The 24571-nt window shown below is 43.2% G+C and overlaps 1 protein-coding gene across 4 annotated transcripts in view; it reads right to left on the bottom strand.

Annotated features, from left to right (window-relative positions):
• rad50 (RAD50 homolog, double strand break repair protein) overlaps nt 1-24571 on the bottom strand; it is a 165845-nt gene that overhangs the window by 9039 nt on the left and 132235 nt on the right. For all 4 annotated transcript variants that reach the window (XM_041194213.1, XM_041194212.1, XM_041194214.1 and 1 more), the window contains exon 23: nt 3230-3315. In XM_041194213.1, coding sequence (XP_041050147.1) covers nt 3230-3315 — 86 coding nt within the window. The remainder of the gene's footprint in view (nt 1-3229; nt 3316-24571) is intronic.

Genomic DNA, 24571 nt, shown 5'->3' with positions numbered 1-24571 from the left:
CCCAGGACCGTCCAGTAAAGACATGGCCCTGAAAGCCAAGAGGAGTGGCACCACACCCACAAACATTCACTCCCTTCACTACTGATGCACAGCAGCTGCAATGTGTACCATCTACAAGATGCACTGCAGGAATTCACCAAGGCTCCTTCGACAGCACCTTCCAAACCCATGACCACTGCCATCTAGAAGGGCAAGGGCAGCAGATAGATGGGAACACCACCACCTAAAAGTTCCCCTCCAAGTCACTCACCATCCTGAATTGGAACTATGTCACCATTCCTTCATCGTCGCTGGATCAAAATAGTGGAACTCCCTTCCTAACAGCACTGTGGGTGTACCTGCACCACATGGATTGCTGCGGTTCAAGAAGGCAGCTCACCACCACCTTCTCAAGGGCAACGAGGGATGGGCAATAAATGCTGGCCCAGCCAGTGAAGCTCACATCCCATGAATGAATAAAAAAAAATTGTGACCCATCACTGGAATGCTTTTTGGAGGCCTGCCAGGAAATCCTCCACCCCCCACTCTGGCCACAGGAGGTCCAGCAATCTCACCACTCCAGCTTGGAAGGCAGTGGCAGTGGTGGCCAGCGCCAACACTGCACAGAAAAGTTTGGCCATCCAGTGCAGAAAGAGGCTGAATGATCCCATCCGTGCTGCCAGGGTATGGCAACAATCTCATCACTCTAAACTCTCACACTCAAGGCCATCACACTCACTGCCAGCTCAAGGGGCATCACAACTCATTCTCTCACACACATCCTCACATCTCCATCTGGCCTTATCTACTCTGCAGACTGCTTCCTCACCCTCATCATCTTGAGGCCACTTTCGCAAATCAACATGTGGCTCCACACACACCCTGGGATACCCCTCTTCCCCAGTACAGCCCTCGCCCTGCAGGTTCTTCACTTGCCTAAGGCCCCTTTTCCCCCTTCTCCAAGCACTAGCCCTGCAGCCGTTGAACAGTTTTAATCTTCTTATTTCCAACCGCTACCAATAAATCATTGACTTTTTTGCTTTCCATCAGTAGTTTTGCATAACGGAATGACTTGCATTAAGGCCAGAGTGCCCAAAATCCAATATTACACTCTTCACCTTATTTATTAACATGCTAAGAGTTTCAGGCAGGGCAGGGTCTTCAACCCGTCCAGTTATTTGGAGGGGATATAGTTGATGGTGGAAAGATTAAGTAAAGACAGTGTAGTGATATGATGTTATGGAAGTTATTGAAGTTGTCAATGGTTTGAACAAATTGATTCCAAAGTAAGCTTTTCTTTGAGTTTATGAATAAAGTCATTTACAAATCAAGGCAGCAAAATGCAGGAGGAACATTTTGACAAAAAAGGATGGCTAAATATGTGGAACAGATTGGTAGCATGGATGGTGGAACAAAAAATCTTAATGGGTTTCAATAAGAACTAGACGGTTTCTTGTCAACAATTGGGATTCAGGTGCATCAGGTAGTACAGATGGCCCAAAGGTCTTATCTTGACTGACAGCAATGTTGGCTTTTGGAAACACCAGCAACATTGCAAGTCATTCCAATATGCAAGTCATTCCAATATGCAAAACATCCATTGGAAAACTAAAAAGTCAAAATGATTTATTGATAGAGGTTTCAGTTTGCACCACCAAGTTTGTTAGTTCATAAGAAAAGATCAAGAATGTTGTTGTTGGGAGTCTTTTCTTCCAGAATTTCTTCAGTTATTAGTTTAAATAAAAAATAGCCTAAAAAGTTCAGACTTCTGGAATGTGCTGTTGCCATTATATTTAGATCCATTATATTTAGTGTATTAAGTACAAAATAGAGAAGACAATTCATTCGTGGATTAGCAGGGACACTACTTGGATCAACATCTTTTTAAATTTAAAGCTGGGAAGCAGTATGGTACACTGGAATTTTATTATCCAATCAGATATATATTTATTTTGAAATATGCTTTCATGGATTTTTTTTTTAGATAACTTCCAAGCTCTCCAGCATTGAATTTGGCTACCCCAGCTGGGGAATCCCGCTGGGGAGCTCCCAGGTAAGGGCTGGCGTGGCAATTGCCCAAAAGTGCACATTTCCTCTGGAAAATTTCCTGGCACTGGGAACCAGTGTTCTTAATCAATAGTTATTAAGAGAAAGTTAGAAAAATTAAAACCTCTTCTAACTTCTGAGCAACTATTGTAGAGAACTAGACCGACCCCCTAGTCGGGACTCCACCACACCCCACCCCCGACCTCCGACACCCCTCGCACCCGTGACCACCCATCCTCGCGGCCTCTGATGCCCCATGACCTCCAACCCACCCACTCACTCACCCCTAACTGAGCCCCGGACCTCCGACACCCCTCGCACCCGTGACCACCCATCCTCGCGGCCTCTGATGCCCCATGACCTCCAACCCACCCACTCACCCCTAACTGAGCCCCGGACCTCCGACAACCCCCCCACAGAGCCCCGGACTTCCAACTGTAGTGACGCCCTGGACACCCCAACCCCACAAATTCTATGCACTTACCTTCTCCTTGGCCTGTCAATTTCCCTGGCCTTTTAAACCTACCTGCTTAACGGCCGTAAAAAAGGAGGCATTGCCTCCTTGAACACGCTGGAGCTACACTTCGCTGGGGCCTGCTAGGAGTATTTCGATGCAGGCCCCAAGCAGCGCCAGCAAATTGAAGAGGCAACGTAATTTTCAAGACCAGGTAAGTAGCTATTTATTTCTTCTAATTCCTGTGGGCTAGTACTTGCCGACGCTGGTCGGAGGTTACGGCCCAATATATTTTGCAGCTGACCAAAACTTCTATAGAAACCATAAATATTCCTTCCGGCTTAAAGTGATCTGACTTGAAGTGAAATGCGTTGAACTCTCCCTATCATCCCAAAAGGGCCCAACCTCTTCAGTTTCTCCTCACAACTGTAGTCACTGATGTTAAAAAGTTATTGTTTAAAGGGGAATGTTAACATTACATTAATCATATTGTTAAGATACACAGATGAAGGGCATTGTTTAATTAAGTTCATTGAGCACATACTTCGGGTGTGTGAAAGGAGAGCTACGAGGCTGAACAAAGTCAATAAACTCCCTCAGAAAAGTCGGTTTTGACTTCACCAGCTGGCGTGGGTTCTATTAACAACTGACACCCAAAATCATGTTTTGTTTTCCTCTGCAGACCCTCATGGGCTTCAATGTTGGAAACAGAAACCACGAGCACTGCCCTCATTGTATCTTATGTTGTACCTTGACCTCTGTATGTGCTCCGCCACAGGTCACGAATAATTTTGTTGATTTCCTCCATCTTCATACTGTGGAATCTCATGATGGCTCTGAACAAAAACAAATGACAGGAGGAAAAAAAAATTAAGCCTCAACTGTTTGTGTCTATTCAGCATGTCCTTCTGTCACAATCGCCACAAGGTGAAATGAGTACTTTCGAACATTCTGCACCTCGGAATTCTGCAGTCATTTTCCGTTTAAGCGATACTCAGCTTTTTTATCCTTCCTGCCAAAGTGACCAACTTCACATTCTCCCACATTATACTACATCTGCCAGATTTTTGCACGCTCACTCAACTTATCTACATCCGTCTGGAAACGCCTTATATTTTCTTCATAGAATGTTATGAGCTTACCTAACTTTGTGTCATCTGCAAATTTAGCTACATGTCTTCACTTCCCTCATCCAAGTCATTGGTGTAAATTGTAAAATGTTGAGGACCCCGCATAAGACTGCAGTGGACCTGATATATAGCAAATCAGATATTATACTGAAAAACTCACGCCAAAACTAGCACTTTCCAACTCCAGCTGAGTTTCAACATCATTTCAGAGATAGATACTATTCTATTGCAGTGCATCAGCTCGTTAAAAGTTATCTGAGCAACTTAACAGCGTCTGCATAAAATAGCCGATTAGCACTTCCCCAGAAACTGCAAACAGTATCAAACTGGCCCCGAAACCTCTAATAGGTCACCCTGAAGTGTCCTCTTTCCTAATGAATGTTCAATCAATTGGTGTAACCTTTCTTTACAATTTCAATGAGTGAATGTGTGACTACAGTTTCAAAATATGAAGGCAGGTAAAGGTCTGACAGATGTAAGTTACTCTGTACTCCCTCTAAATTAATCCAAGTTTGAAGCTTTTGCATACAAAGAATGGACATATGTATATAATTATAGATATTTATTTGAATTTCATGATCTCTGATAACACGAAACAATTTACTTCCACTGAATTCGTTTTTGAAATGCAGCAGTTTGTTATATACACAAACATGGTTAGAGTCATAACTGAATGGTGACATACGCTCCATGCATCAGACATTCAAATTATTGAATAACTGGACTTTAAATGTTTTGGATTGGGGGAGAGCGGATTTTAGTAAAATAAGGCAGGATCTGGCCAAGGTAGACAGGGAACAGCTACTTGAGGGGAAATCTACAGAAGAGCAGTGGGGGGTGTTCAAAAAGGAAATGGGGAGGGTACAGGCTCAACATGTTCCCTCTAGGGTGATAGGAAGGAGTAACAAGCCCAGGGAACCATGGATGACCAGAGATATTCAGGATACAATGAGAAGGAAAAGAGGGGCTTTTAGCAGGTACAAGGGGAGCAAATCTGAGGAGGCATTAGTGGAGTACAGACAGTGCAGGGTGGAGCTTAAGAAAGCAATCAGGAGAGCAAAGAGGGGATATGGGAAAGCTCTGGCTGGTAAAAGTAGGGAAAATCCCAAGATATTCTACAAGTATATCAATGGGAAGAGGATAACCAGGGAAAGAGTGGGGCCTGTTAGGGACCAAGGGGGCAATCTATGTAAGATAAGAGCCCATGGTGTTAGAGGCAAGGTACTAGCATGGATAGAAGATTGGCTGTCTGGCAGGAGGCAGAGAGTGGGGATAAGGGGGTCCTTATCAGGATGGCGGCCGGTGACCAGTGGAGTTCCGCAGGGGTCAGTGTTGGGACTACAACTTTTCACTTTATACATTAATGATCTAGATGAAGGAACTGAGGGCATCCTGGCTAAGTTTGCAGATGCTACAAAGATAGGTGGGGGGACAGGTAGTATTGAGGCGGGGAGGCTGCAGAAGGATTTGAACAGGTTAGGAGAAGTGGCAGATGGAATACAACGTGGGGAAGTGTGAGGTCATGCACTTTGATAGGAAGAGTAGAGCATAGACTATTTTCTAAATGGGGAGAGAATTCAGAAATCTGGAGTGCAAAGGGACTTGGGAGTCCTAGTCCAGGATTCTCTTAAGGTTAACTTGCAGGTTGAGTCGGTAGTTAGGAAGGCAAATGCAATGTTGGTATTTATTTCGAGAGGACTAGAATATAAAAGCAGGAATGTGCTGCTGAGGCTTTATAAGGCTCTGGTCAGACCACATTTAGAATAGAGAGAGCAATTTTGTGCCCCATATCTCAGGAAGGATGTGCTGGCCCTGGAGAGGGTCCAGAGGAGGTTCACGAGAACAATCCCAGGGATGAAAGGCTTAACATATGAGGAACGTTTGAGGACTCTGGGTCTATACTCGATGGAGTTTAGAAGGATGAGGGGGGATTTGATTGAAACTTACAGAATACTGAAAGGCCTGGATAGCGTGGACGTGGGGAAGATGTTTTCATTAGTAGGAGAGACTAGGACCTGAGGGCACAGCCTCAGAGGAAAGGTAAGACCTTTTAGAACAGAGATGAGGAGAAACTTCTTTAGCCAGAGTGGTGAATCTATAGAATTCATTGCCACAGAAGGCTGTGGAGGCCAGATCATTGAGTGTATTTAAGACCGAGATAGATAGGTTCTTGATTGGTAAGGGGATCAAAGATTACAGGGAGAAGGCGGGAGAATGGGGTTGAGAAACTTATCAACCATGATTGAATGGCGGAGGAGACTCGATGGGCTGAATGGCCTAATTTCTGCTCCTATGTCTTATGGTCTATGGGTGGAGCCAGAGGACATCGGTAGAGTGTTGAATAAATCTGTCTTCACCCAAGAGAACAAGGATGAAGGTATGGAACTCGGGGACAGAGACTGTGAGGTTATTGAGCAAATTGATATAGGGAGTGACAAGGTATTGGAGGTGTTGGCAGGCTTAAAAGTGGACAAATCTCCAGGTCCAGATGTTTTGAGTCCCAGACTGCTGAGGGAGGCAAGGGAGGAGATCGCAGGGGCTCTGACCCAAATTTTTTAATTCCTCTCTGCCACAGAGGAGGTGCCAGAGGACTGGATAACAGCTAATCTGGTTCCACTATTTAAGAAGGGTGGTAGAGATAAGCCAGGGATCTATAAACCAGTGAGTCTCATGTCAGTGGTAGGAAAACTATTGGAGAAAATTCTGAAGGAGAGAATCTCTCTCTACTTGGAAAGGCAAGGTTTGATCAGGTATAGTCTGCATGGTTTGTCAGAGAGAGGTCATGACTAACAAATTTGATTGAATTTTTTGAGGAGGTGACCCGGTGTGTAGATGAGGGTAGTGCAGTTGATGTAGTTTATATGGATTTCAGCAAAGCCTTTGACAAGGTCCCAGATGGGAGGCTTATAAAGAAGGCAAATGCACATGGGATACCGGGTAATTTGATAAAGTGGATTCAAAATTGGCTTAGTTGTAGGAGACAGAGGGTGATGATAAAAGGCTGCTTTAGTGACAGGAAGCCTGTGTCCAGTGGCGTACCACAGGAATCAGTGCTGGGTCCTCTATTATTCATCATTTATATAACCGACATAGATGACCACGTGGGTGGTGGGATTAGTAAGTTTGCGGATGACTTAAAGATTGGCCGGGTGGTTAACAGTGAGGTTGAGTGTCTTTGGCTACAGGAAGATATAGATGCGATGGTCAAATGGGCAGATAAGTGGCAGATGGAATTTAACCCTGAAAAGTGAGAGGTGATACACTCTGGAAGGAGTAATTTGACAAGGAAGTATTTAATGAATGGCATGACACTAGGAAGTTCTGAGGAACAAAGGGACTTTGGCGTGTGTGTCTAAAGATCTCTGAAGGCGGAGGGGCATGTTAGTGGGGTGGTGAAAAAGGCATATGGGACACTTGTCTTTATCAATCGAGGCATAGATTACAAAAGTATAGAGATTATGTTGGAGTTGTATAGAACCTTGGTGAGGCCACAGTTGGAGTACTGTGTGCAGTTCTGGTCGCCACATTATAGGAAGGATGTGATTGCACTGGAGAGGGTGTAGAGGAGATTCACCAGCATGTTGCTGGGGATGAAACGTTTAAGTTATGAAGAGAGGTTGGATAGACTTGGGTTGTTTTCGTTGGAGCAGAGAAAACTGAGGGGCGACCTGATCGAGGTGTACAACATTATGAGGGGCATGGGCAGAGTGGATAGGGAGCCGTTGTTCCCCTTAATTGAAGGGTCAGTCACGAGGGGACATAAGTTCAAGGTGAGGGGCAGGAGGTTTAGGGGGGATGTGAGGGAAAACTTTTTTACCCAGAGGGTGGTGACAGTCTGGAATGCGCTGCCTGGGAGGGTGGTTGAGGCGGGTTGCCTCACATCCTTTAAAAAGTACCTGGATGAGCACTTGGCACATCATAACATTCAAGGCTATGGGCCAAATGCTGGCAAATGGGATTAGGTAGGTAGGTCAGGTGTTTCTCACATGTCAGTGCAGACTCGATAGACCAAAGAGCCTCTTCTGCACTGTGATTCTGTGATGCTGTAAACTGTGCTTAGCAGGGCTCACTGACCAAATGACTCATTCAAGCATTTTAATAGCAAAAGATAAATTTGATTTGTCTGGTGTAGATCATATCTTCAAAAGAAAAACTCCTAAAAGAGTGTTAGAAATTTCTGTTTCCATGAAGATTACCATTAATACCAACCTGCAATGCACATCGTAATGCAAGTATAGGGGAGAGGGTGGCGTAGTGGTATTGTCACTGGACTAGCTGGACTAGTAATCCAGGGACCCAGGGTAATGCTCTGGGGATCTAGGTTCAAATCCCACCACAGCAGATGATGAAATTTGAATTCAATAAAAATCTGGAATTTAAACATGAAGCCATTGCCAATTGTCATAAAACCATCCTTACTTGGTCTGGCCTACACATGACTCCAGACCCACAGTGATGTAGTTGACTCTTAAATGTCCTCTGACATGGCCTAGCAAGCCACTCAGGTGTCAAGGGGCAATTAGGGATGGGCAATAAGTGTGGCCTAGCCAGCAACACATGAATGGCTAATAAAAAAAAATTCATGCCCTGATGGTTTCTCTAATCTCTGGTGCATGCCAGTTCGCCTGCAGACTGACAGAAACAGCCACACTTCAAATTAGAGTGGAAGTTCTGAGATAGCTTGGAATGTTGGGTGTCATTTACAACTTAAGGAGGTGTGTGCAAATATCATTTAGATTTAACCATTTCATTCATGCAGAACGTAACGCACACATGATATGGTACTTCAGACACGGATGGGAATGCAATGGTGCTGATTGCATTGGGAAATTAAAGGGAGCATTTGATAAGAAACTGGTTAAAAAACATGATTGAGGATTATGAGGGCCAGCATGGAATATAATTCTCAAGACACCATAGCTAGCACGGGTATTTTTCTATCATGTAAATTCCGACTTACTTCGTATTCCTAGCTGCAGAGTTCACCAGCGGTTTTGGAGACCTATACACTTTTGGTTTAGCAATAACAAAAAGATCAGGGCTTGCCATTTCATAGGTTACTTTTATTCAAAAAAAAATGAACGTGGTGCAAAGACCAACTTTTAACAGAGGCAACTCGCATAATCAAAAAAGGCGTAATACTTCCTGCATTTACTGTTCAGCTCTCTACAAGTTGTGAGATGACTCAATTTCAAAGACAGATCATAATAACCTGACATGGTTGACACAATATTTATCTGATTTAAAAAACACAAAGATGCAATCAATTTCTTTTCTTAACCAAAGTTGAGTAGTTTTTGAAAGCTGACAGAAATGAGTCACATAACTTTTCCAAACTTAACTATGCACAAAGAATCTTTGACATAGCAATTTTTAAAAAACTACTTACCATAATTCCTTGAAGGTACGCTGTGTACCTATATTTTTCTTTACTTAGAAGGGGAGTTCCTCGTAAAAACTACCAATTAATTATATAAAAATAAAGCAGGACATAGTTGGACTTGCTAAGAAAAAATTAAACTTCAGCAAGTGGCTATGGAAGTGTAACCATTAGATTAGTGCTGATACCAGGTCTGCTTTTATAATGTAATTAGGCTCATACCAGAGTTTACCCAAGGTGATTAAAACGTTGCGGGACTGGCACAATTGTAAAATTCTGCTTTTACTTTTAGCCTGTACTAGAAGGATCTCCTTTCATACTGCTGACAGGAAGTGTCCGAGGAAGGCTGGAAGTGCAGTGGAGAGTTTTGTAGATGGAGCAAGTACTTTGGCCCAAGAGATGAGGAGGGGTCCTGGGCAGATTGCACAGTTTATTGAAGGGGGTCTTGGAGAATCCAATGAGTGTATTTTTGTACACAACTGGGCCAGTACCCCGAGAACGGCTGCTGAAGAGTGATATTCCACAAAAAGGCCAGCAGATTTCGCCAAGAACGGCCATGGACGCAGTAGCAGTGATCCCTGCACTCCTATTAGCTGCGGTGACTTGGAAAACCTACAGCAGGCACCTCAAAGCACTGGAGAAGTATCACCAGCAGTGCCTTCGCAGGATCCTCCCCATATCCGATGGCAATAAAGGTGGTCCAACAGCATTTTCCTCTCCTAAGACAACATGACTGGCATCGAGGCGTGAATCACCCAAAACCAGCTTTGCTGGCCACGATGTGTTGTTCGCATGCCTGACACCAGACTCCCGAAGCGACTGCTTTACTGGGAACTCAGTCTTGGCAGGAGACTCCCAGGAGGGCAGCGGAAACACTTCAGGGGTGTCCTCAAAGCATCCTTGAAGAAATCAAACATTCCCGCCGACTCGTAGGAGTCCTTGGCTTGTGACTGGCCAAAATTGAGAAAGTTAATTCGGGAAGGCACCAAACACATCAAGAGACTTCGCAGGAACGTGCAGAGGTGAAATTGAGGCGATGAAGGGAGCGCACAAACCTCCAAACAATCCATCCACCTTACCCTCCAAGCTCAGCCTGCCCTACATGTGGCACAGTCTGCAGGTTGTGCATTGAACATATCAGTCATCCCAAAACACATCAAACCGGAGTGGAAGCAAATCATTCTCAATCCTGAGGGACTGCCTAAGAAGAAGAGCAGGATCTTTATGAGTGGTCCGGTATATTCCAGGCCACGGAGCACAGCTGGAGATCAAATTAGTGTAGGGATAAATTTATATCCAAAGCTAAAGAGGCCAAAATTAAAAATAACGAATCTGAAATTCAAAAGGTGGTTATGGTAATAAATTTTAAATTAAAACTAATGTTTAAATTCACATAGTTAGAAACAAAATTCAAAGCAGCAAACACAGTGCAAAACCAGAGAACTGTGCTATCAGTATCTAAAACCAGGGGTAAATGAAAAAAGAAAATATTGCTTGATAGTTCAGATGGCTCGTTACTTGCAAGAGTACCAAGAGTTACTGACTATAAATATTGGTAGTACAGAACTTGAATATTGCTGACAAGAGAGGCATTTTGCTGAAGCTTTTCGCCTTGCACTCGTCAGGACAAATGCAAGAATGCCAAATTTCAAACAACCACAACAGTTTACACTGCGGAAGATTGGTTGGCAAGTCGACTCTGATTGGCCAAGGTGTTGCCTGGTGGCCAGAGCTGACCTGCCAACAAATCAGCACCCTTTTCTTCTGTGGTATAAATTGGTATGATTGCTTGAAATTTGGCATTCTTGCATTTGTCCTGATGAGTGCATGACAAAAAGCTTCAGCAACATGTCTCTCTTTTCAGCAATAAAATAGAAAATGTCGGAAACACTCAGCAGGTCTGGCAGCAGCTGTGGAGAGAAAAGCTCTTTTCTTCTGTCCATAGACCATGCCACATCTGCTGAGTATTTCCAAGATTTTCTGCTTTTATTTCTGATTTTCAGCATCTGCAGTATTTTGCTCCTGAAACCTGGACACCGGAACTTTTGATGCTCTATGCAATGGTGGTGTGATGGTGTGACTACGACAGGAGTAGCAACTAATTTAACAATCGGATATTCTATGCTGGAGCCAACTGGAGGCTTAGCAGAATGGCGATGCAGTGTCAAATAAGAATATACAACAAATATATCAATTTTAACGTAGATAAATATAAGGTGCCAGCTGTGTCCTTTCCAAATAAGGATTCAGAAGTTGGATAGGTTTTTTTTTCCATTTCAAAAGAAAATGCTTGTGTTGGTCGTCAGGGAAACAACATTACGTTTAATAAAACTAGCTTATTTAATTCAGTAAATGTCAGATCACTTACTTTACAGATTTTTGGGTCGCCGAATTGGTCTTAACTATTCAATTTGGAACCAAGGATTACTTCCCTGAGTGTCATTTGTGTGCAATGTCAGACACTCATTTGGGAATCTGAACTGGCCTTGATTGACAAAGTGTTAGTCTATTATCAGTCTTGTATCTATTGTGCATCTCTCATGCTTCAGGTGTCACAATATAGGGTATAAAAGATGTATAAATAGGAGAGGCATTGCATGCTAGCTTCTTATAAACTGGAGCCGCATATTTACAAGAATGGGGAGATGGTGACCTAGTGGTAATATCACTGGACTAGTAATCGAGAGGCCCGATTTAAATTCATTTAAATGAATTAATAAATCTGGAATTGACAGTTCAGATGGCTCGTTACTTGCAAGAGTACCAAGAGTTACTGACTATAAATATTGGTAGTACAGAACTTGAATATTGCTGACAAGAGAGGCATTTTGCTGAAGCTTTTCTTCTTGCACTTGTCAGGACAAATGCAAGAATGCCAAATTTCAAGCAACCACAACAGGTTACACTGCGGAAGCTTGGTTGGCAAGTCGACTCTGATTGGCCAAGGCGTTGCCTGGTGGCCAGAGCTGACCTGCCAACAAATCAGCACCCTTTTCTCCTGTGGTATTAATTGGTATGATTGCTTGAAATTTGGCTTTCTTGCATTTGTCCTGATGAGTGCATGACAAAAAGCTTCAGCAACATGTCTCTCTTTTCAGCAATAAAATAGAAAATGTCGGAAACACTCAGCAGGTCTGGCAGCAACTGTGGAGAGAAAAGCTCTTTTCTTCTGTCCATAGACCATGCCAGATCTGCTGAGTATTTCCAAGATTTTTTGCTTTTATTTCTGATTTCCAGCATCTGCAGTATTTTGCTCCTGAAACCTGGACACCGGAACTTTTGATGCTCTATGCAATGGTGGTGTGATGGTGTGACTATGACAGGGGTAGCAACTAATTTAACAATAATTATCTCAGTAATGCTGATCATCGATTGTCACAAACAATCATCTGGTTCACTAATGTTCTTTAGGGAAGGAAATCCACCGTCCTTACCTGGTCTGGGCCTACAAGTGACTCCAGACCCACAGCAATATGATTGACTCTTAACTGCCCTCTGAAATGGCCTAGCACGCTACTCAGTTGTACCAAACTGCTAGATACCAGATGGACTGCAGTGCTTCAAGAAGGTGGCTCACCACCACCTTTCTCAAGGGCAATTAGGGATGGGCAACAAGTGCCGACTTTTCCAGCGATGCCCACAACCCCCATGAAAGAGTAAAGAAAAAGAACCTGTCAACCTGCAAAGTTTATTGCCAATAGAAATTAATTTGCAATCCTCTCAAGAATATGCCTATTTACGATTTTTATTTGTCATTACAAAAGAACAAGCCAAGATAAATAGGACCATACATTTGCACCAGAATAATACACTGAATTTCATGGCATAACAACTTCTTGGTGTCGGCCATATGGCTCAGTTAATAGCACATCCACTTCTGAGTCAGAAGATTGCAGGTTCAAGTTCCACTCCAGGATGGAATACAAAAATTAAAGTTGACACTCCAGTGCTGCACTGTCTTCTGGATGAGACACTAAACCAACGTGGATGTCAAAGATCCCATGGCATTATTTTGAAGAGCAGGGGAGTTATCCCTGATGCCCTGGCCAGTATGTATTCCTCAATCAACACCACAAAACTAGATTATCAGATCATCATCACATTGCTATTTGTGAGGGCTTGCTGTGTGCAAATTGGTTACTAAACTTTCTACATTACAACCTACGTTACAACAGTGACTACACTTCAAAAGTACTCCCTTTGTTACACAGCACTTTGGAACATTCATGACCAATGAATGTCCCAAATAAACGCAATTTTTTTAAATATAAAAGAGCGTGTCATTTTATAAAATAACCAGGTAAATCACATACTATGCCACAGAAATTAAAACCCAATCTGAGGATTAGTGAACTCTTGCTTGATTCTGAAGCATGCCCACGATAAAGCTCTTGATGAGAATCTGGCTTTCAAACACTTGAGGAAATATCAAGCCACATCTCTTGATACATTCTCAGATCAAGGTATCAAGGGACAAGGTATCATTAGAATATTTACATTCAAAATGCCAGTTTTTCAGGACTTTTATTCCAAGAGGCTGCTCTAAACATTGGACAAAGGCTGATAAGGTTGTCGGAGCTGTATGTTATAAAACACAGTTGCTTTCCAAAGTGGTGTTTCCCTAATTTCCTGAGTTTCATAATTCATCCCAGTTGTGAGAAGATTTTTTTAAACATGTTGAATTTCTGATTTTCTGTGTGTCTGATCAAACTAGGGAGCGTACTAGCAGATCATGCTTAATTCTAGTAACAGCTTTGCATTCATACTGGGTTCATACACACAGCAGGGGAATAGAGTATAAAAGGTAGAGATGCCTGATCATTAAGTTTAGCTACAGTCTGTTTAAGAAAATATTCATTCATACTGAAGTCAGAAGTAGGAAACCAGACACCAATCTTTTTACTTAATACTGGATTTATGTACAGAATGCAACAATGCATATGTCTTCCCCCTCCCAGCCGACACCCAGTTCCCAGCAGTCTTTTATACTGTTTTAAAACAAATAAATAATCTAATTGGCAGGCCCTTAAAAGAGCAACTAAAGGGCAAAACTTCAAAGAAAACAACAGACCAAATTAAAATGTTGTTTCAGGGGCTGATGGTGCACACTGGTTGCAGAAGGCTTCAAGCATACCGCTGGATACCACGTGCTCCCTCTCCAGGAACACCTTAACGCGAACGTAGCTGCGGTACTCAAGGGACTTAATCATTCAATGCCCTTCACTTATGTATCCTTAACCTTGATAACACAACGAACATACCATTAACACTAAACGTGCATACAACAAGGTAAATGGTGCAAATATCCTTGAGCACCAAGAGCCTTATCCTGACCTCTATTCTTGTGGTCAGGATGGCACCTATGTTTCATAATCAGTGCAAGAGTTTAGCAGATCATGGGACATTACTGGGACTCCCTCCTTGAATTATGAGTAATTCTGCATGTTCAAACCCACTTAATCTTATAGCCAGCAGAGATTTTCATCCGATCAGCAGATATTAATTAAAACTCCAGGTCCCGGTGCCCCCTTACACCCTCTCACTCAATGGGCCAAATAGCCTCCTTCTACGTTGTACTATTCTATGATTCTAAATCACTCAGCTATGTTCCTCAGGTTATGTATTTCTTTGGAGCAATATCACTGTTCCTTCACTGTCACTGGGTCAAAATCCTGGAACTTCCTCCCTGACTTCACTGTGGGTGTTCCTACACGACATGGAGACTGCAGCAGTTCAAGGTGGCAGCTCATCGGCACCTTTCTTGGGGGCAATCAAGGATGGGGAACAAATGCTGGCCTTGCCAGCACATTCTCAGCCCAAGAACGAATAAAAGAAAAGTATCCCCAACAAGCTCTATAAGAGGATCTTGTATCCTCTGAAAACCTGCTTTGCATTGAAGTAAATGCAGTGATGCACGAAAGATTAGACAGGGAACCCTTGCTAATGTTCTCTAGTTTACTGGTACACACTGCTGGAATGATGATCTCATCCTTTGTAAACTATGATTCACGTATGAATCACTACACAAACGTACTGCATCTTAAAAAAGCAAACAGTATTCAGTACAAACAGCATATCTACTTAAATGCCAAAAAAAACCCCCAACAAAATACACTTTTCTTGGGTGAACTCTCAAAATCAAACTGATCCTTGAAACACTAAAATTAGGTTGCGATTAACTAGCCACCACCATGGAATCTTCAGATATGTCAATTAATCAAGACGGACTCTTGCATTCATATAATCTCATCCTAGATACAGCTACGACTTCCTTCGGAGATACTGCAGATGAGCATTAAAATGCTGATTTGCTAAATAAGGTTTTTGAAACAATGTGTGTCCACACAAATATAGCTGCCAATGAAACGGCCTCACAGGAGGTTTATATTTGAATTGAATGACTCGTCTTGTTGACCAGTTCTAATCACTTAAAATGAGTTATTACTTGGCTTCCCATTCAAGGGCGATGGCAGCAATACCAAGGAAACTGTTTTTCTTTGGTGGGGGGAAATCCAGAACAAGGAGGCATGACCTTAAAATTAGGGCTCAGACAGAACCTGGATGATGGAAGCATTTTGCACACATTGGTACTGGAAATTCACAGCTAAAAAGCTTGTTGAGGCTGGGGTTCAATTGGAAATTTTAAAAAAAGAGATCAAAAGTTTTTTTTTTGTTAGGTAAGGATAATTAGGAATAGGGTTAATGGACTGGAGCTCCCGGTCAGCCATGATCTAACTAGAACAGGCTTGAGGGGCTGAATGTGAGGGAACTGAGGTGATTCTGTATAGTGTCACTTTCTCCCCCTACGAGTCTTTTAGACTAGATGCCAGCTTATCTGAAAAACCCTATTGTCCTAAGTCACATATTGATTGTTACATCGTGTTAAGATAAGAATTGAAGTGCTTAAAATGCAAAGCAGCTAAAACAACATTGTTTAAAAAGGAACCGTCCTCTAGATCAGGCTTGATTATAACGCAAGAGATACTCAAGCCGCAGGATTCATTTCTGAGAGACAAACACCACCTAGTACAGTCAGGTGAAATTAATATTCAATAATTGATGAGGTCTGGACTGTTAACAGTGAAGAAACAGGTTGGACTGATGTGCTGTGGTCTTAAAATTGATGATGCCATAATGAGACCTGCTCGTGAGGCAAATTAAAATATTTGAAGTGAGCTTTTGAATACAAGGCAAGAGGTGCCAATACCAGAGATCACTTAACTCTTTCAGGTACCATAACTGGCATTAAAGGCTCCTGAGTCAGTTGTGATACACGAGACGCAGAGTAAAGTTCCAACCCAAAAACCTACCTCAGCCGCAATTTGAGAAGAACACTCACTGTGCTCCAGTGCGATATTCCCATTTCAATCATCTTAAGGACTCCATGGCACAGATAAGTTTAGTGATATTAATATGTATTTAAAGGGAATGTTTAATGTCTTAAACACAGCATACAATTTAAAAAGAATTGAAGCACGCATTGCATGCTTGGTATATACTTTTAAGAACAAAGCACACATGAACTGTTTAAAACACCTAGAGACTCAGGTCACAAAAGTAAAAGGAAGCTTCTTGTATTTGAATCTAGGACTTCCCCTGCCATGAATAAATGGATGCAACAGATCATTTCTGGTCATTCAGCATTTCATAATTGTTTAAGTGTTGATTTTAAAATAAGATTAATCATCAGAGACCATCATCAGCTCTTTCAAAAAAATTATATAACAGCTATCACTTCCTGCCTTGATAGATCTCACCGTTCGATCAAACCTTGATTCAAAACTGCTGTTTCAATGATCAACTAAATTTTCAACAATCAAGCAAGTCCATTTTAAACGCGGCTCCTCTGTTAGAAAACTTGGAAAAATTTTCTTCAAATGATCTTTACTGAGCTTTAAAAATACAAATTCACTATCTTCAGCATCTCTCTCGTTCCCAATGGTAGACAGGGGAGGCATATTGTTACTTCTATTCCAGAGACCCAGCGTAATGCTCTGGGGACCCAGGTTCAAAGCCTGTCACAGCAGATGGTGAAATTTGAATTCGATAAAAATCTGGAATTAAACCATTGCCAATTGATCTGGCTCACTAATGTCCTATAGGGAAGGAAATCTGCTGTCCCTATCCGGTCTGGCCTACATATGACTCCAGATCCACAGCAATGTGGTTGACTCTTAAATGCCCTCTGAACAAGAAAAATTAGGGATGGGCAATAAATGCTGGCCCAGCCAGTGATGCCCACATCCCACGAATGAATAAAAAAGTCACTATATTCAATATAACGTAATATAATATAATATAAATTGTACAATAGAATGCACTTACATAATTTCCCTATGGTTTAGCCACCAGCCACCTGTGACTAATTGCAAATTTGCATGTGGCTAACTGTATTTCTGACTAGTAAATTATAAAGTATTTGACACAATCATTTGGGCATGTGATTGCAATACTCACTGACTTGGTGTATGCTGGTGTAATATGTGATGCTCCAATGGTTGAACTTAAAGAGTACTATATACAGTTGTGGTAGCCATATTATAAAAAGCTTAAAGAAGTCTGTAGAAAAGATTCACAAGAACGATATGAGAACAGCAAGGCCACACCTAAAAAGCGAAGATGGACAGGTTGGGTGTCTTAAAACAAGAAGCCCGAGAGATAACATAATAAAAGAGTTCTTTAAAAATATGAAAGGTTTTCTTAGAGCAGATGCAGAGCAAACATCTTCACTTGAGGGAAAGAGCAAAGCTAGTAGCCACTAATACAGGTTAGACACCAAGAAAGCAAATAGGGAATTTACCCAGAGAATAGTGAGAACATGGAACTCACTACCCGAAGAAGCGGTTGAAATGAAGAGTATTGATACATTTAAGGGGAGCTAGATAATCACGAGGGGGATGAGAATGAATGGTTATGAGAGAGAGTTAGATCATGTGGAGCATAAATGCTGACATGGACTGTTTGCATCAAATAGTTTGTTTCTGTGCCCTATATACATTTTTTAACTTATTCATGGGCTGTGGGCATTGCTGGCAAGGCAGGCATTTAATGCCCATCCCCAACTGCCCTTGAGAAGGTGGTGGTGAGCCATCTTCTTGAACTGCTGCAGTCCATGTGGCGTGGGTAACCCCAAAGTGCTGTTGTTGGGGTTTGGGGGTATAAGGGAGCTGTAGGATTTTTACCCAGCGACAGTGAAGGAATAGCAACATGGTTCCAAGTTAAGCTGATGTGCGACTTGGAGGGGATTTTGCAGTTGGTGGTGTTCCTATTCATTTGAACTCTGAGGTACAGAGGGTGTTTTTTAAAACATTTTCATTCGTTCATAGGATGTGGGCATTGCTGGCTAGGTCAGGATTTATTGTCTATCTCTAACTGCCCTTGAGAAGGTGGTGGGGTGAGCGGCCTTCTTGAACCGCTGCAGTCCACATGGTGTAGTAACACCCACAGTGCTGTCAGGGAGGGAGGCCCTGGCACATGTATCACAAAAAGTTAGTATGCTAGTATTAGGAAGGCAAATGGAATGTTGTTGTTCATTGCAAGGGAAATGGAATATAAAAATGAGGATGTTTTGTTACAGTTATACAGGGCATTGGCGAGAGTGCGTCTGGAGTGCAGCGTACAGTTTTAAATGCGTTAGAAGTTCAGAGAAGATTCACTCAACTGATACCTGGGATGATGGGGAATGAGGAAAGGGTGGGCAGGCTGGGCCTGTATCCATTGGAGTTCAGAAGAATGAGAGGTGATCTTATTAAAACATAGAAGATCTTGAGGGGACTTGACAGGGTGGATGCTGAAAGGATGTTTCCCCGTGTGGAGAGACTAGAACTAGGGGACACAGTATAAAAATAAGGGCTCTTCCATTTAAGACAGAGATGAGGAGAAAATGTTTCCCTCAGAGGGTCCCGCGTCTTTAGAACTCTCTTCCTCGGACAGCGGTGGAGCAGGGTCATTGAATATTTTTAAGGCAGAGGTAGACTGACTCTCTTGTTAGCCAAGAATCTAAGATTACTGGGGTAGGTGGATTGTGGATTTGAGGCCACAATCAGATCAGTCGTGATCTTATTGAATAGCGCGGCAGGTTCAAAGGGCTGAATGGCCTACTCCTAATTCGGATGCTTGTTGCTTTATTCTTCTAGGTGGTAGAGGTGGCGAGTTTGGAAAGTGCTGTTGAAGCAGCTTTGGCAAGTTGTTGCTGTGCCTCTTACAGAAGGTACACACTGCTGCCACTGTGCATTGGTGGCGGAGAGAGTGAATGTTTAAGTGGATGGGATGCCAATCAAGGGGGTTGCTTTGTCCTGGATGGCACTGAGCTTCTTGAATGTTGTTGCAGCTGCCTTCATCCAGGCAAGTGGAAAGTATTCTGACATGTCTTCCTTTTTCCCTGAGGATTCCCCCCCCATTGTGGTTGACAGGGCCCTCAACATTGTCCGACCCATTTCCCACACCTCTGCCCTCACTCCTTCCCCTTCTCCCAGAACCGTGATAGGGTCCCCCTTGTCCTCACTTTTCACCCCATCAGCCTCAGCATTCAAAGGATCATCCTTCACTATTTCCGCCAACTCCAGCATGGTGCCACCACCAAACACATCTTCCCCTCACCACACCCCATACGCTCCCATTCCATCCGTGACACCCTGGCCTTCAGGACTTAACAATGAGTCCAACAACTTCAGGCCATGAACTCCCACCTCCACCTTTACCCCTTTTTAAATCTAATTGGTCTTAAATTTTAATTATTTATTTAATTAAATAACTTTTAAACCAACAACCCCCCGCCACTGGGCCATCTGTCACTTGTTTCTACGCTGTGCTTTCACAGAGCACCGACCCTTGTTCTGCTATTAACATATTCTGCTCTAACTTTTGTGTCATTATCAGCACTTCTTTAGTCTTTACCACTACCATTAATTCTCCCTTTGTCTTGTGTCCATGACATCTTTGTCAATCTCTCTTTAGCTCCCAACTATCCCTGAGCTTCTATCTTGCTCCAACTGCTCCACCCCTCTCAAACAGTATAAAATCCATCTCATTTTCGCTTCTCTTTAGCTCTGAAGAGTCATACAGATTTGAAACATTAACTCTTGTCTTCCTCTCCCCGGAGGCTGTCTGAGCTGCTGAGCTTTTCCAGCTATCTTTGTTTTTGTTTCAGATTTCCAGCAGCCACAGTATTTTGCTTTTATGATTTGAACAGTTTGGTGGAAAAACAAGAGTGTCTGCCACTTTACTGGAACGATTACTCTCTGTGTCGCTGTCTGAATACTTAAGTTAATGGCAGTTCAATATTTATGCCAGAGTTTCCAAGAAGGGGCAAACAGCAAAACTGTTTTTATGAACACTTCACTGACTTGCAAGTACTTTCCACTGGTAAACCCAGCGTCATAGTTATATAAGTTAGCCTGATTCTAAACAGCACTAGAGAAAAATCTGTGCAGACTCGAGGTACCAAGTTTATTTCTTTGCATGCAAGATGAACTTGAAAACAAAGTTCAGAAAATACAAGAATGAAATGAAAAATCCGCTCACGTCTAAGAATCAGATGACTCAACACCAGTGGCTCCATTTGCGATATCAGAGCATTAAATTACCTCGGGAGTCTCAATTCAGTCAATAGTTTTCATCAGATAAGGAATGGTCATTGAGCTGAAACTCTTTCTCCCTCTCCACACATACTGCCCGGCCTGCTGAATATTTCCAGCATTTTATATTATTAATTCAGATTTCCAGCATCTGCTGTAATTTGCTGTTGTGTTAGGGCTTAAAAGCAGCACTTTAACAGGTTACATGAACTACGCCCCCATTAGAAAGGCAGCCAGAAAGATTTGCATTTCTGTGGCGCTTTTATATTTATAAAGTGCTTTTCATGGCCTCTGACATCCCAAAATGCTTTACAGCCAATGAATTTCTTTTGAAGAATAGCCACTGATGTAGTGTAGGAAACACAGCAACCAATTTGCACACAGCAAAGGCCCGGTTAATAAATTTATAGGGAGCTGTGGAGACATGTGCAAGTAATAGCCAAGTGGTTATGGTACTGGGTTTGTAACCCCAAGATCAAGAGTTCAAATCTCACAATAGCAAACTATGAAACAATGTAACTTCATCTGAAACAGATAGAAACAGGTTTGTACTCAAAAGAGTTACATCTTCAAGCTTGGCCTAAATAGACAAGTGGTTATGGTACTGGGTTTGTAACCCCAAGATCAAGAGTTCAAATCTCACAATGGCAAACTATGAAACAATGTAACTTCATCTGAAACAGATGGAAACAGGTTTGTACTCGAAAGAGTTACATCTTTGACAGGGTGCAGAGCATGGCGGGGGGGGGGGGGGGCAGAAGTGGGGCATCCAGAAGGTGAAGTCCATGTAGGAACTGATGGCAAAAGGAGTTGGGATTCTCTAGCCAGTAGCATAAGACCTCAAATGCAACGATCAGCAGGTTACTCCAAGTGACATGAGCTTGTGAGCATCGGAATAGTAGCATAAAACATGTGACTACAGAAATGGTGCAGGAGGGTGGGCTTCAGATCCTGGGGGGCGGGGGGGGGGGGATTGGGGTTGCTTCTGGGGCAGGAGGGGCCTGTTCAAGATGGGCAAGTTGCACCTCAGCATAACTGGAGAACATCTGCTCAGGGAGCTTAACAAGTGGTGTAGGGACTGGTCTGAGCTAATGTCTCAGGAGGGTGGGCACCAGGAATGAAACAAGGTGCACAGAGACCAGGTGGGACAAAGAGCACTAGAATAAAGGGTAGTGGTTTGAAAACAGGAGGGAGATCACCACAGTGGGCAAACATGAACCAGTCTAAGATGGGTTTGAGGTACATGTGTGTAAATGCACATTTACACAACATGGTAAATAAGGTTGGCGAGTCGCCACATGTGGCTATAATATGGAGGATGGAATCGTCCCAGGTTTGCACTAAGTACAGCAGCAGGCAGGGAAAAGGGCATTTTACCCACCCGGCCATGATGGCGAGTTTTCACACTGTCCCAAACTTGCCGCATTATTCTCATTCCCAAGAAACATGCCGTTTTCACGGCGGGCGGGCTCTCATTTGTCCACCCATTCCATCACATTGGCACGTCGTCACGCCAGGTGCCACACTTAAAGTGCAGCCCAGGACTGCAGCAAAGAAGCCATGGCCCCGAAAGGCAAGAAGGAGGCTTGGATGCTGTGGAGGTCCCCTGTGATGCCCTCCACCGCAGGAGGGGCAGCTACATTGGCAATCCAGCTTGGCAGAAGGCAGTGGTGATCAATGCCAATGCTGCACAGAAGAGGCTGGTCATCCAATGCAGATAGAGGATGAATGATCTCATCTGTGCAGCCAGGGTATGGCAACCATCTCCTCACTCTAAACTCTCGCACTCAAGCCCATCAAATGTTCTCTGGCATCTCACTCCCTGCCAGCTCAATGGACATCACCACCCATTCTCACACACATTCACTCACATGTCCATCTGGCCTCATCTCCTCTGGAGGCTGCCTCCTCAGCCCTCACCATCTTGAGGCCACTTGCACAGATCAACATGTGCCCCCACACACACCCTGGAATACCCTCCATCCCCAGTACAGCCCTCATCCTGCAGCCTCTTCCCTTGCCTGAGGCCACTTCTCCACCTTCGCCAAGCAAGACCTTGCCCTGCAGCCATTGAAAAGCCACCTACATATGGCTGATCTCATAGGTAGAACCCTGCCCGTGAGTCCCCCTAAAAGTGATGTGGTGTGTGTGTGTATGAAGCCTTGGCACTGATGACTGAGAGTGCTGACCAAAGCAAGGTAGGCAAACAAACCTTGAAGTCCCGAGCGGAGTGCAGCCTGCCAAGTGCACACCTTATATGTGCTGTTGTGAAACACGTTGGCGTGTTTTCCCACCGACGTGGGCGGACGATCCAGCATTGGGGGTGGGGGGAATGAGCCCGGCGGGCTGGCCTTATAATGATATGCTGATGTATCACAATGAGATTCCTGACATCCGATGGTGGGGAATGTGGCCCATCATCGGCAGGTGGAGTGGATGATCGCAAACTGATTTCACAACATCGCGAAACTGATTTTTGGCCTTCTCACCATATTGTCTGCTCAAGCCACCGAGCATGCTCAATGCTGGCGGCAACAGAAAACCCCAGCCAGAGGCAATAACCGACTGGGTTTAGAGAAAGGGAGGGTTGGGAACTTGATACTTGTGGCTACAAGATCATCAGGAAAGGTTAAAAAACAGTCATTTGGTAGTACACAACATGAGTATTGCTGAAAAAAGAGACATGCTGTTGAAGCTTTCATCTTGCACTCATCAGGACAGATTCACAAGATTACCAATTGTAAAGGACAACAATTTATACTGCATGAGAAGGGAGTGCTGACTGGCTGGCAAGTGGACTCTGATTGGTAGAAACATTGCCACGGAGAATGCACCAGGGAACAGTTAACTGCAAAGTTTTTGTTTAAATTTAAAACATGTAAGTTGACTGATTGTTCAAGGTAGTGCCATGGGGAATGAACCAGGGAATGGCTGACCCCAAAGCTTAAGGTTAAAGAAATTCAGTGGCGGGGTGCTGGTGGCAGTATTGATAAAGACACTATTATAGCACTGGAGAAGGATGATGTAGCTGAGGGGGTCAAAGATAGAATCTATTTGGCCAGAATTAGGGGAAATTAGTGGAGTGGTTATACTACTGGCTGTACACTACAGACCACCAAATAATGCGAAGGAGACAGAGGAGCAAATTTGCAGGCAAAATACAGTAAGATGCAAGAACTATAGTGTAGTGCTAATGGATGACTTCAATTATCCAAATATAGGCTGTATTGGTAACAGTGCAGAGAACAAACAGGAGGAATTCCTGAATTATGTACAAGAGAACTTTCTTGATAGTTATGTTTCCAGTCTAAATAGGACTGGAGCAGTGCTGGATCTAGCACTTGGGAATAACGGAGACCATATCTCAGTGGGGAAGCATTTGGGGAACAGTGATCATAATATCAAGCTTACAATAGCTATGGAAAAGGACAAGGTGCAATCAAGCATAAAATTGCTTAAATGCAAGCAAGGTAATTTCAGTGAGTTGAGAAGGGTTCTGGCCCAGGCAGACTGGAATCAAAAATTGGCAGGCAAGACGGTAATTGAACAATGGAAGGCCTTCAAAGAAGTGATCGCTTGGGCGGAGAGGGTATACTTTTCCATGAGGGGCCAAAAGAATGGGAATCCAAAGCTACAGTTCCCTGGATGGCTAACACTTTAGGGATCACAATGAAATAGAAAAAAGAGAGACTTATGATACTATATTACGAACCTTACACTTGGAGAACCAAGTTGAATATAGAGTGCATGGAGGTGATCCAAAAAAGGGGAATAAGGGGATAAAGAGGGGGTACGATAATAGATTAGCAGCTAACAAAAAGGGAATTCAAAAATCTTTTAGAAACATATAAATATTAAAATGGTAGTTAAAGAAAGAGTGGGATTGATTAGGGGCCAAGAGAGATATTCTTGAGGCAGAGAGCATGGCTAAGGTACTAAATGGATACTTTGCACTCTATCTTCACTAGAGATGAGCAGCTGCCAACAGTAAAGGAAGAGGTAGCAG

Source organism: Carcharodon carcharias, chromosome 8 (assembly GCF_017639515.1).
Source record: "Carcharodon carcharias isolate sCarCar2 chromosome 8, sCarCar2.pri, whole genome shotgun sequence".
In the NCBI taxonomy this organism is placed as follows: Eukaryota; Metazoa; Chordata; class Chondrichthyes; order Lamniformes; family Lamnidae; genus Carcharodon; species Carcharodon carcharias.
This window is presented reverse-complemented; position numbering and strand designations above follow the sequence as displayed.